This window comes from Phoenix dactylifera, chromosome 1 (genome assembly GCF_009389715.1).
Source record: "Phoenix dactylifera cultivar Barhee BC4 chromosome 1, palm_55x_up_171113_PBpolish2nd_filt_p, whole genome shotgun sequence".
NCBI lineage: Eukaryota > Viridiplantae > Streptophyta > Magnoliopsida > Arecales > Arecaceae > Phoenix > Phoenix dactylifera.
The window spans coordinates 34,146,980-34,161,292 of NC_052392.1; the positions used below are offsets into that span (position 1 = coordinate 34,146,980).

The following is a 14,313-nucleotide window of genomic DNA, read 5'->3' on the forward strand; positions in this document are numbered from 1 at the left end:
AAAAAATACGGAGGACTGGAGGAGGGACATACCTTGGGACGCCGAAGAATGGGAAGAGGGAGATCCGCGGAATGGGGAGTCGGAAGTCGGGAGATCTAGGGCACTGAGCACGAAAGCGGGCTACTCTTCTCCAAATGATCCTCCGCCGCAGCTCAAGATCTAGGGCACAGCCGCACGGGAGATCTAGGGCACCGAGCACGGAAACGGTCTACTCCTCATCTCCTCCAGATGATCCTCCGCCGCAGCTCAAGAGTCAAGACCTAGGGCACAGCCGCTGCGCCGCACGGGAGAGAAAAAGGAAGGGGTCCAACAGGTGAAGCGGATGATTTATATATCATCCGTTGCGGGCTGCGGGCAAAGCACAGAGCACAGTAGTCACTAGTCAGTAGCACTGCGGGCCTGCGGCCCAATGGCCTGCATGTCTTAAAAAATGATCCAAAAAAATTGGGTCGGGTCGGGTCGGGGTGCGGGTCGAAATTGGGCGGACCCGACCCGACCCGAAAAATAGAACGGGTCCAAATTTAGGACCCGACCCGGCCCCGCGGGTCCTAAAATGCGGGTCGGGTCGGGTCTTAAGCGGGTTGGGTCGGGTCGGGTCACGGGTCGACCCAACCCATTTGCAGCCCTAATGCTTCCTGCTCGGACACGGGGTCTGGAAGGGCATATCGCTTTGCTCTGGTAGCCTCGGTGGTATCAGGTGTGACGTACTCACACGTAATATTCGTGCCGTAGCCCAGAGAGGAAACCGAGTCGGGCCCACGGGTGGGGAGGGTATGAGTAAAACCGGCTGGGGTGCCCAACACACGGTCATTTCTGCCCGCATCAAATATTCTCCTGGCAGGGTGGGGGCCCAATGGGGGCTACTACGCGGGAGTGGGCTTGTCCCTTCCTCCCCCCTTCCCCTTTTGTCTAAGCAAAAAATAAAAAATAAAAAAAAATCAAGGAACCTAATTAAAGTTTTGAAACTATAATTTATGGCATATGGGTGATAATGTGGCTTTTGGCAATTAGATACTTTGGAGCAGAAAATTCCATAGTATCATGCCATCATTTATATGCCACAGCATCACCTATGTGCCACATCACACTCATATACCATATCATCAAAATAAAAACTTCCATCTATTATGCTACATCATTACTTATATGCCACATCTTCACCAATCGGCCTTGTAATCACTATCTAAGCAGTTTCTGCCACATAATCAAACATATAATCATCTATATAATACTACTAAAAGTCATTAGTATCTATCAATTTGCATAGGTCTAGAGCATTCTAGTCAATTACATGAGGCAATCAAAGCAAGCTCTATCTGCTTTAATTAGAAATATTAAGCATGCGCCAAAACATATGGAGTATGATCCTTTGGTTATTTTATTTAATAACATCATTTTTTTTTATGATGGACAATCATAAGCTAAAGCTTTGTCTGGTATCACTTTTTTTTTTAAAAAAAGTGAAAACACAAAATCCCATGTAGGAATGATAATTGGTTTTCTTTTTATTTATATTTTTAAAAGTAATTTTTATTATCTATAGAAAAAATGGAAGTAAATTTTTTTACTTCCAATATTTTTTAAAAAATTAAATTTTTGAGCCATCAAATCAAGTCTCATCTCTCGCGATTTATTTCTGCCCTTAGCAACTATTACCTCATCCTCTTTTTCTTTTTTTGATAAAAAAAAAAAAGTTCCTTCCTTTTTCCTCCCCCCTTGCCTTCTCCACCCCACCGTCGTCTTCACCAAAAGTTACTCCCTCTTCCTCCCCCTTGCCTTTTCTACCCCACCGTCCTCCAAATCAACAGAGGCTTCTTTGCTAATGATGCAAGCAGTGACATCATTCAACAGCAATAACAATAATAACATCCCGCACTTGCAGTGGTGGGAGGCACCGTAAGTATGTGAATGTAAAAGGCTACACTACCCTTGCCAGCTTTGATTCTGCATGTATCCATGAGATAAATGATGTGGAATCTTTATTGCAAGCCATGATGTATCTTACATATCCTCCATCTAATGATTACCTGACAGTTGCGTTGCCTAACATCTACCATAGCAAAAGTATTGCAAAAATATTTCCTATTTTGGCTTACCAAATAATTTTTTTTTGTGAAAATAAAAAAATAATAGTGACTATCAGACAAGGTTCTATTGTCAAAAATTTAAAAAATATAGATATTAATTTTTTTTAAAAAAAATGATAATGATGCCAAATGCAGCCTAAATCTTTTCTCAAGAGTGCTAGTCGAGAGGGGATGGAAAACAAAAGGTATGTATTCATAAAATTAAGAACATCTCATAATTGATGATAATATGAAAAATGCCACTAAAAAATGGACATATGTGAGGATCCATTCAAGTATGTATTTAGTCCTACATCAGCTAGCACTAGGTAGATCTTGGATATTTATACAGGACCAACGAACCTAAATAATACTTCTGATGAGCCTTTTTGGATAAAGTCCTGAATTGCGGCAAAATCTATCTAAAATATGGATAGAAAAAATAAGAACATATAAGCATAGACAACTATAGGAGCTAAATAGATGTATAAATTTATTCTAGGAGTTACATAATATATTGGTAAGCTATGTTACTAGTGCTTTGTTTAGCCTTGAGGATCTTTTTTGGTAAAATATTTAGAATTGAGTGTTGCACAACAAAGCTAAAATATTTTTGACAACAAAGCTATAAAACTACAACAATAGAAACAAATTAAAGATATGTTCACTAAAGCTAAAATTTAATTAACTACCAAAAAATTAAATACTTAACTAGAATCTCAAAATTCACTTGTCATATGATCATTTTGATTTGCAAGAAGTTAGATCATCGACTTGCGAGAAAGAAGAACGGAATCACAATATGGGATGCGAGATGAGCTATGGGATTTTGTCCCTTCGGGGGCCCTGGCCCTATTTATATAGATGAGGAAGCATGGTTCTATTATGATAGGAGGTGGAAATCAAAAGATGAACAATAACCAACCTTCCTTGTCTAGATCCCCTTAATTACGGAATTGTAAATGTTCCTCTTAAATAAGCCCAAAATTCAAATCTATTTAAAATTTATCTTTACCTCATGTCAACCCATGATAGGCAAGTTGATTTTACGCAATATCACATGCCCCACATTCTGAGCCCAAGCCATTTTCTCCGACTCGGCGGAAGAAAGTAGTCAAATTGCTCATTGACTTATTTCATAATCAATCATTTTGAGTGTTACGAGAGGGAATCTTATTTTGGCTCGCACGTTATTTATTTTGTGATGCCTGTATTCGAGGTCAGCTTAGTGAGGTTGAAGTAATTGGCTGTGACCCTTTTGTTATAGGTTAGCTTCTTATCCCAGGGCCTTCGTTCCCAACGAGAAGGGGTTGGGTTATTGTAGTTTATCTCACCAAATCTTTAATTGGTTGGATTTTTGGATAGCTAGGACCTAGGTAATTAAGCCGGATGTGCTTCCTTCCATTCGAGCCTAGTTTTTACTGGAACTTTCCTCCTCTCAGCTGGTGTTATCTTGCCATTTGCGATCCAAGATCTAGCTTAAGCTAGAATTCTTCTGCACGGCTGGAGAAAGCTAGATCTTGTGTATTTGAAAGTATTTATAAGTGATTAGATCATAAATAATCAATTCACACAACATATGTGCAAATACTGATTTGAGGCCCACATGATACATTGAGGTGCTCGAGGATGCATTGATGGTGAGACTATTGCCAAACATGCTCAAATTCGATGGAGGAAGAAGATGGGATATGTTCTCGTTTCCCACAAGTGGCTCCAATCATTTGATGCCAAAATTCTGTCTTGAGGATGGTGGCGGCTTGGAGAGCATTATTGAGCTTGCATACATGAAGAATGAAGCTCGCTAGATTAGCTCAAATCAAGCCCTCGGATGCTTAAGTTAGGGCTTTAGAAAACCAGTAGGAATGAGAAAAGATAATAATGGTGTAGAATATTTGATATGCATATATGGTGCCCTGTGCTCCTTTTTATAGAGGAGTTTCAGGTTAGCATGCTAGTTCTAGTCGGCCACTCTTGTTTGTTGGTTTGGTTGGTTGGTCTATTACTCTAGTTGGTTGATCTGATCAGCCACTCTGATCGGCTAATCAGGTCGCCCGCTCTGGCCGGCCACTTTGGTTAGCATTCAGGTGATCAACTCGTCGATCTGTAGTAGGTAAGCTCATCGACCTGCAAGAGGTTAGCTCATTGACCTGCAAGAAAAAAGAGCAGAAAGATAGTGTACACTTCTGGATGAGCTATGCGATCTTATCCCTTTGGGGTCCCTTAGTCTTGTTTTTATGGAGGAGGAAGCATAGTTTGTTATGATTGGAGACGAAAATCAACAGATGAGCCATAACCATGCTTCCTCATTTGGATCCCCTTAATTAAGGAATTATAACCATTCCTCTTAAATACACACAAAATTCAAATTTACTTAAAATTGGTCTTTTTCATGTGTCAATACAAGATAGTCAAGTTGATTTTAGACCACATCATGTGCCCCTAACTTTTGAGCCTGAGATATTTTCTCCGGTTCAAGCGAAGGAACTAGTTAAATTGCTCATTAACATGTTTCATAATCAAACATTCTGTGTTACTGAAAGTAACTTTATTTTTGCTCGTACCTTATATCTTCTATGATGCATGAATTTGAGGTCCGCTTCATGACTCAGAAGTAATGGAATACAGTCCTTTTGTTGTAGCTTGAGATTAGCTTTTTATCCTGAAACTTCCATTCTCAGCCCGAATAAGTTGGGTTATAGGAGTTTAGCTTGTCAGATCTTCAATTGATTGGATTTTTGGATAAAATCTAGGTAATTAGGTCGAGCATGCCTTTTCCCAATTGAGCCTAATTTTTACTTGGACTTTCCTCTTCTCATATGGTGTTATCACACCATTTGCGACCCAAGACCTACCTCGAGCTAGAATTTTTCTGCACGGCTGGAGCCATCTTCGTGCTTGGATAGATCCAGATCTTGAATTCTGGAGAGGTTGTAAGCTATGAAAGCTAGATCTTGTGTATTTAAAACTATCTACAAGTAGTTAGATCATAAGTAATCAATTCACATAGGGCATATGTGCAAAAATAGATCTGAGGCCCATGGGATATACTAAGGGACTCACGGATGCATCAATGGTGAGACTATTGCCGAAATTACTCAAATCAAGCTAAGGAAGAAGATGGTATGTTCTTGTTTCCCACAAGCGGTGACGAACTGTCGATGCTAAAATCTTTGATTGACGATGGTGAAGCTTGGAGAGCATTGTTGAATCTGCACACATAAAGAATGGAGCTCGTCGGATTAGTTTTGATCGGACCCTCCGATGTTTAAGTTAGGAAGAGCTTTAGAATGATGGTAGAAAAGAGAAAAGATAAAAATGGTGTAGAATAATTTGATCTGCATGCTCGATGGCTTGGGCTCTTTTTTATAGAAGAGGAGTGGTTAGGTCTGGTCGGCCGCTTTAGTCGCTCGGTCTGGTCGGCCACTCTAGTCAACCTTTGGGAAATCAACTCATTGACCTTCAATAGGTTAGATCATCGATCTGCAAGAGGTTAGCTCACTAACCTTCAAGAAAGAAGAATAGAATGATAGTATATGTTGCTAGATGAGCTATGAAATCTTCTCTTTGGGATCTGTTGGCCCTATTTATATAGAGGAGGAAGCGAGGTTCCATTGTTATTAGATACAGAAATCAAGGGATGGGCCATAACCATCCTTCTCTATGAGTCATAACCATCCTTCCTTATCTGAATCTCTTTAACTGCGGAATTCTAACTATTCCACTTAAGTACACCCAGAATTTACATCTATTCAAAATTGTCTTTGCCACATTTTGACCCATGTTAGGCAAGTTGTTTGTAGGCCATTTCACATCCCTCCTACATCCGAGCTCAAGCCATTTCCTCAAGCTTGAGCAAAGAAAGTAGTCAAATTGTTCATTAACCTGATTCACAATCAAACATTGTGAGTGTTACTAAAAATAATTTTATTTTTGCTCATACCTTATTTCTTCTATGATGCTTGTATTTGAAGTCGGCTTAGTGAGATTGAAGTAATGGACTTGGTCCTTTTGTTGTAGCTTTTGATCGGCTTTTTATCTGGAAGCCTCCATTCCCAACCTAAAGGGGTTGCATTATAGTAGTTTAGCAAGTTGGATCTTCAATCCGTTAGATTTTGGATGGCTAGCATCAGGGTAATTAGGTTGGGCATGCTTCCTCCTATTTTGGCCTAGTTTTTTACTAAGACTGTTTTTTTCTCTCATTGGTGTTTTCTCACCATTTGCAATCTGAGACCTAGCTTAAGCTAGAACTTTTCTATAGAGCTGCCTTCATGCCTGGATCGATTTGGGTCTTGAATTCTGGAGGGTTTGTGAGATATGAAAGCTAGATTTTGTGCATTTGAAACCATCTACAAGTGATTACATCATAAATAATCAATTCACACAAGGCATATATAAAAATACCAATTCAAGGCCCATGTGGTCGCGAATGCGAATGCATTGATGGTGAGACTATTGCTGAAGATGCTAAAATCCAGTAGAGGAAGATGGTGAGATATGTTCTCATTTCCCATAGGCGATACTAATCTGTTGATGCCAAAATATTGTCTTCACGATGGTGATGGCTTGGAGAGCATTGACGAACCCACATATATGAAGAATGCAATTCATAGGATTGGCTCCAATCGCGCCCTCTAGTGGTTAAATTAGAAACTACCCTAGACTTCTTTTTATGGAGGAGGTGTCGTCAATTTTGGTCGGCCACTTTGGTCGGCTAGGCTAGTCAACGGCTCTGATTGGCATTTGGGAGATCAACTCATTGGCTTGCTGTACATTAACTCCGCTACCCTCAGCCGCCTCCCTGATAGGGACCCCCAAGTAACTCAACACACCCTCCGACTCCTGCATCCCCAATGTCGCTCGGATCTCCCGACGCTTCTAGGCCACCTTCTAAAGGAAGAGAGTGACCCTTTGGTGTAGCCCAAACCCAGCCATAGTCTAAGCCCGGCTCTGACACCCGCTGAATAGCTCGAGAAACATCACCGACTCCGACACTCGCTCTGCAAGTAGTGCTCTAAACCCTGAGATCTGGACCTGCATATCCCAGAATGGGGAGCGCCCGAACCCGCTCTGCTAAATGCTCTCCAAACAGCTGGCCTAGTCTGTCACCATCCCACTCCACCGCCCCCGGCCTGAGAAGGTCAGAAACCCGGAGCCCCTCTGCCCCCTCACCACTAAACATCGTCAGCCATAATCTCAATGGAAGTGCATCCACCCATGGATCCTCTATTACATCAATGCTCCATCCGTCGCCAATCAACCATTTGGAATGTGCCAAGGCCATCGGCAAGTACCTCCCAATCTCTCGCCACATAAAGGAACACCTCCGGCTGCCTACCGCCTGTGCAGTAAATCCGGCTCGACTATATTTAGCCGTTATGATCTGGCTCCAAAATTCATGCGGCTCCAAAATAACCTGCACTACCCGTCATGCCCGAAGCGCGAGCCTGGCCACCAGATGTACTCCATGACCCCCCCCCCCACGAGAGCCCCATAGGGAACTCGTCATGAGCCTCTCAATCCCCTCCAGTATCGTCTTCGGCATAACAGTATGTGCCATCAGATAAATGGGCATAGAACATAGAATTGACTTGATCGGCGTCAATCTGTCCATCAAAGAGAGTGATGATGCTCTCCAACCCTCTAGTCTGCTCCGCACCCTCTCCAACAAGGTAGAGCACTCCACCACCCGCAATCTCCTCCCTGTAAGGAGGAACCCTAAGTAAACTAGGGCCCTCTCCTCCTCCTGCATCCCCAGAATCGCCCTGACCTCCCGTCGCACCCTCCGCTCCGTGCTCCGACTGAAGTGTATGGCTGATTTCTGGAGGTTGATTCTCTGCCCGGACAGCTCACAATACTCTGTCAAAACCCCCTGAAGGGCTCTCGCATCAGTCTCTCTCGCCCTGGTGAGCAAGAGGCAGTCATCTGCAAAAAGTAAGTGAGAAATGAGGCGGGCACGTGGAGCTGGACTATAGGCTACCAACTCCAGGTTCCCACAAGCAACATGCAAAGCACGAGAGAATACATCAGAACAAATGATAAATAGATACGGGAAAGAGGACATCCCTGACGAAGACCCATAGTAGCTCGAAAGAACGGCGATAGCGTGCCATTGACCAAAATGGAAAAGCTAGGCCTCTGCACACATCCCAATATCCAGTCAATCCAAATTTGGTGGAACTCGAAGCTCTCTAGCGCTCGCCGAAGAAAATCCCACCGTATATGGTCGTAGGCACGCTCCATGTTCAGCTTCACTGCCATCAAGCATCGCCTCCTCGAGGCGCGCAATAGGTCCCCCATCATCTCTTGAGCTAGCAAAATGTTATCGGAAATACTCCTTCCCCCACAAAAGCTCCCTGCTCCCGGCTAATGATCTACGACATCATATCTTTCATCCTCCCCATCATGATCCTCGCGACCACCTTGTACATAGTAGTGCATAAACTAATGGGTCTATACTTCGGTATTAATGTTATAAAAGTGGCCTTCTAATCATCTGCCATCACCGCCCGACTGAAGTAAAACTGTACTGCCTCCACCACTCCCCTCCGAATAATGTACTAATACCTCCGAAAGAAGAAGGGTGGGAATCCGTCCGGTCCTGATGCTTTATCCTCGGCAAGACTCAATACCGCCTCTTGCACCTCCATCTCTGATACTGGCCGAATCAAAACTGCATTTTCTGTCTTCTCAATTCTGACCACCGGCCTGGGGAGCTGATCTGTAACATGTGTTTCATCATTTTTTGTCCATCTAGATCTGAAGAACTCTAATAATATCTATCTCACTACGGCGTCCGCCTCCATCCGCTGGCCCGCCCCAACCCTCGAGTAGCAATCAGGTGCAGATGTTCTCTTTTAGTACGATATTTGGCCCCAGTAGCGTTAGAGAGAAACAAAGTCGGTTCTCACGTGCGGATCACGCGAGACTTCTTGCAAGTTTTCTTCGCCGCGAAGTCACCCCAACCGAAAGTCGCAACCCAAGGCAATCCATCCACCCGTCAAAACACCTCGATCCCTATAGCTTGCATCCCAAGCGGTCTTAAGGAACCGTTCGATAACTTCCACGTATGTACACGTGGCCAATGGGCCATCTCCCGTGCGCGTGAAGTTGAGGCGGTGGTGATGGGAGAGCGCGCACCGATAAAAGAGGAAGAGAGAGAAAAAACGGTGCCGTCAGGGAAAGATGGCCTCTTTTAAAGCAAACCCCCGTTTCTTTGCTCTTGTTCTCATCGTGTGCTGCTCTTCGTCGATCTTGCCTGTGTCTTTTGGATTTCAAGAAGAAGGAGAGGGTTCGATTGCGATGGCTACCCTCGGAGGCGTGCGTGACTCGGGCAACCAGAACAGCATCGAGATCGAAGAGCTCGGTCGCTTCGCCGTCCAAGAACACAACAAGAAGGAGGTTCGCTGATCTTTCATTTCTTTTTTTGTTTCCGAGTGCAATCACATCACTTGGTGATGGATCTAACATGCGTTGCTTCCTTATTCTTGTCTTTTGTGTTTTTTCCAAAAACAAAAAATCCGTTTCATTTCATTAGGGATTTTCTTTTTCCCTTTTTGTTTTCTTTAATTTTTGTGTTTCTTTTCCGCTTTTGTAGATCCAAATGGGAGATTTTTCTACCATTTATTTGTTTGGTCGGTTGCTTTATTGGGGTTCATTACTATTATTATTCAATTTTTATTTTTTAAATTTTTAAATGTTCTTGGATTATGTTTTTTTGATGATCTTGATGCAGAATGCGCTTGTTGAGTTTAGTCGTGTGGTGAAGGCGAAAGAGCAAGTGGTTGCGGGCACTCTGCACCATTTGACTTTGGAGGTGATGGAAGCAGGGAAAAAGAAGTTGTGCGAGGCGAAGGTGTGGGTCAAGCCGTGGCTCAACTTCAAGGAGCTTCAAGAGTTTAGGCATTTGGGTGATTCCTCCTCGGTCACTGCTGCCGACCTTGGTGCGAAGCAAGGTAATACTGACTGTACAAAATCCCATTTTGATTTAGTAGGCTTCGATGTGTTGGTTCTGTATTGAGGAGTCAGCGACATGCACGCATATTGTCTTTTTTTTTTCTTCAGAATATAGATTGTCTATATTCAATTTTGTGTTATGGTCAAGTTACTTTTATCTTTGCACCTTTTCAATAGTTTTCAGTAATATTTATTTTCGAAGTTACGATGGTTGCATTTCTGATATTTGAACTAAAAAATGCACTTTGGTTGCATATAGCATAGAAATTTTTGATTTATTGTTTGAAAGAGGTTAATTAGAATTTATCAATAAAATTTAATAAAACTTATAGTTGTCCAGGAAAGTTAAAACGCCTTGAATTTAAATCAATCGACATATAATTGTGTGGGAGAGTTAGCATAATGCCTTGAATTCAAATCTTCAACCAACAGATAATGTCCAAGGAAACTGGAAGGGAAAAAAAAAAGTTGAATTTAAATCCTCTTCCAAATAAGTCTTCCTTTGTTCTGTCCATGTGCACAATATTCTAGTAACTTGTATCAGCTTAGAGTCTGTTATTTCATTTGTGGCTTCTACTCATTTAATGTTTTATGTTGGTGTAAACATGTTTTTTGATGGTCATTTGGATATTATAATGTTGTGGATATTATCTTTGTCATTATTTTAAGGACATTACTGAATGCCAAAATTATCATACTTTTACAAGGACTAACAAACCTTTTTGAGTTATTGTTTTTGGTACTCACTCTCCATGGATGGTCAATCTGTCGATGTCTTCTACTTTATTCTTGTAATGTGTATACTTAGTTTCAACTTTCTTATGCTTAATGATGTGCTTGTTTTTCCACCTAAAATTATTGAATTTCATAATATCCATTGTTGATGAGGAATGGACAGCCTTTTATTATAGATTAGCGTAAATAGAGCAATGAAGTAAGTTAATAGATGATGTTAGCGATACTTAATTTTTTGGTTAACAAATGGGTGGGGTTATGAAAATTAACATGAATTCTAGTTGAGTTAGGGCTCAGCATACAATTATTGAGATCTCAGAACATTACCCGTTCCACTCATTAAATAAATGCTAGCTAGCACTACTTTTTATACCCACATATAGAAGCACAGTATTGATCCTAGCAAGTATTTCAACCTACTTAAGGTCCTTTATATGGTTTTCTTTTTCTTGTATTATTTATCATTCTCTCTCTCTCTCTCCCCCCCCCTCTCCGTGCACTGCCTAGATCCCACATGGTTTTTCGATGGATTTGTGAAAAAGGACATGAGCAAGGAGCTGTCTGAACCAAAGAATGGATGTTAGATAATTTTTTACTTATAATGACTGTATAACTGTTCTTTATGCTATAAACAGGGCTACAAGCTTGCCATGCTGTTCATGAAGGCTTTTGGATTTGGCCAGATGATTGGCTCGATTGAGTCTATTTGAAATTAAAAAAAGAACCAATTTGGATTTTATTTAAAGCTCGGCCAATGCATAAACAAGTAGAGTCCCCCCTCCCTCCTAAAAAAAAAAGCAACCAAAAAGAAAAAATGCTTAGCTTGGCTGGATGACAAATTTGATCGAACTTGATTTAACTTCTCAGCTGGAGCTAGGATATCCTTTTCGAATGAATTGTGCCAGTATTAGTACTTGACTTTGGCTTATTTGTGCACCTTGACAGAATGGGTTAACCAAGATGACAGTGGACTGTGTCTCACAGAGATAGTGAAGCAGTGCTTTTTTCTTTTCCCTTTTTCCATGAAGCTAAGACACATCATGCTATTCCCCACGCTTACATGGTATTTGGTGGATGGTCCAACCCTAACATTATACTGATCTATTGGATGAGGAAACAAGCAGAGATGGAACATCGATTGATAGCATTATTCTTATTATTTTTCCAATAAGAAAAGAGAATGCTTTAGCTTTAACTGACAATTTACTACCATAATAATTGTTTACACATCTCATGTTGTCGATTAATGGTGTCTTCAGTTATACACACATATGACATGTAGACAATTGCAAGATCCATTACTCATTTTAGTGAAGTAACAGCCATTATAGTAGACTAATGTGATATTAGTTTACCTGTTGGCACCAATCTCCTCAATACATGTGCAAGATAAGAGGTATCAAATTCAAAAAAAAAGTGGTGGTATTCCTATAATTTCTCGAAAGCAGCCCTAGTATCTTCATTGTAACTCCATTGAACTGGGTTAACATGAAGGAACAACCTTTCTTGATCAAAGAAGAAAGATAGAACAAGGGAAGGTACCTTATTTGTTGATTAATTACATTAACAAGTGACACACAATTTTTTTTTTCCTTTTCTACTGCACAACATATTTTTTTCCTCATTTTACAATTTTAGGTATTTCATGTGCAATGCATGTGCAATTTACTAGTATGTATATAAATTTTTATTGATTTATTCTTCCATGAAAGACCTTGTGAAGTAAATTGTTTATTTTATTTAGTGTATGGTAAATCCCAAGAGCTTCAAAAACTTACGTGAAATTCTGTTCAAGTTAGTGCAGTGAAGTAGTTTGATGTTCAAATATCTAAAGATGCCCAGGTATCCCTTGCATACGCTTGTTGATTTAAATTATCACAGAATATCATTAGGTTGTATCTACTTTTCTGCCGCTTCTGAACATCTCTCTTTAAGCTATCCAGCACATTATTGACATCCTATTTAGTACAATGGCTTCCCCTAACGACATTATAAAAAGCTGTTAAAGTAGGTCTCTGTGGTGGCTTTTGTTGCAAAAGGCAAGTATAGTACTCTGAACCTTACATGCTTTCTCAACGCTTGTGGGATAGAGTGAAGCTTTCTTTTGCTTCATGTGCATGCTGTATATCGGTTCCCGTATTGCTTGGATATTCTTGCAGTACACTGCATATGTTGGGCGATTTGTAGAAGAGACATGGTTGTGTCTTATACTAACCTCGGCACCATAGGTCCCTTAGAGGATAAAAGCAATAATCATAAGTTTGACAAAGAATTGGGAAGCCTTATTTGACTCCAACTAGGTGTTGAGGCGCACAAACCTGTGCTTGTGCCTAAATTTGTAAATGATCAACAGATTTATAAGAAGAACTGTAGCATGTTCTGCCCTATTGGGTTGCTTGTTTGGTGTGCCAAAGCTAGAATGATTCTACATGGTCCTAACAAGCCCGGCCTTGTGCCAGGTGGGCATCAACCTGGATGGCGCACAGTGCCGGCACATGACCCCGTGGTCCAGGAAGCAGCAAATCATGCTGTGAAGACCATCCAGCAGAGGTCCAACTCGCTGGCCCCCTATGAGTTGCTCGAGATCCTTCTTGCACAGGCAGAGGTTGGCTTCTCTTGCCTCACCTAGTTTCCCCTAGTTTACCTTAGTATTAATTGCTTTCTGGATGCATTAGAATAAGTATTTGGTGCCTATCTACTCGGCTTTTATGGTCAACTATACGTTTTAATACAATAATCTTTGAGCCTCAGGTAATTGAAGATTCTGCGAAGTTTGACTTGCTTCTTAGACTGAAACGAGGAAGCAAGGAGGAAAAGCTTAAGGTGGAAGTGCACAAGAACCTGGAAGGCACCTTTCATTTGAATAAGATGCAGGAGCATTCCGACTCCGGTAGTTAATAATTGTGTATGTCCTGTTGCTCTATCAAGCGTAGGCCCTATGCTCTTATTATTATTACAGGGCCCTATGGATTCATTAGTGCTGCTCCATGTGGTAGTCACAAACTTCTGTGGTGATCTAAGCTGTTACTGAGAGTTAGATGCTTTTGTTCTGTTCTTAATGGATATATAATGCTCTATGCTTGCTTAATGCTTAATATAATATTCCTTACGGAAATTATGATGGCTGTGGATAGCCTTCGTTAGGATGCTGGGCTGTTGTTTTGATTCTTTCCCGTGATCTGGACCACTGTCATTTATTGTCGAGACGGATGGTTATTGTAAGAGTTTAGTATGATGAAGTCATCGCGAGTTCAGCTTGTCTTTCTAATCAATTAAGAATTTTCTGATGTTGCGGTCATCACTTGGTGGGTAAATCTGCATGGGGGCTAATGGTGGTCAATGCTCATTTCTGTATTTGATAAAAGGTTTTTCTGCAAAATTTGTTGCTGTGTTTATTTTTTGTGGAATCGATTAGTTTTTTCGTATTTGCAGGGATGGCAGTTTCTACTCGGAAGAGGTAGTGGGGTAAAAGTATACGATTTATATGAAATAAAAATATGGAAAGATGGTTCAGGAGAGAAGAGAGAGAGAAATAATTCTTTTCGGCATTCATCTT

The 14,313-nt window shown here is 41.2% G+C and overlaps 1 protein-coding gene across 1 annotated transcript; it reads left to right on the plus strand.

Moving 5' to 3' along the window:
- The first annotated feature begins 9,101 nt into the window (after positions 1-9,101).
- LOC103710965 (cysteine proteinase inhibitor 12) lies at positions 9,102-13,881 on the plus strand. Its single transcript, XM_008796910.3, has 4 exons — positions 9,102-9,467; positions 9,802-10,021; positions 13,217-13,362; positions 13,509-13,881. Exons 1-4 carry the CDS (start codon positions 9,252-9,254, stop codon positions 13,653-13,655), a joined length of 729 nt encoding a protein of 242 aa, XP_008795132.1. The 5' UTR covers positions 9,102-9,251; the 3' UTR covers positions 13,656-13,881.
- Positions 13,882-14,313: the final 432 nt, after the last annotated feature.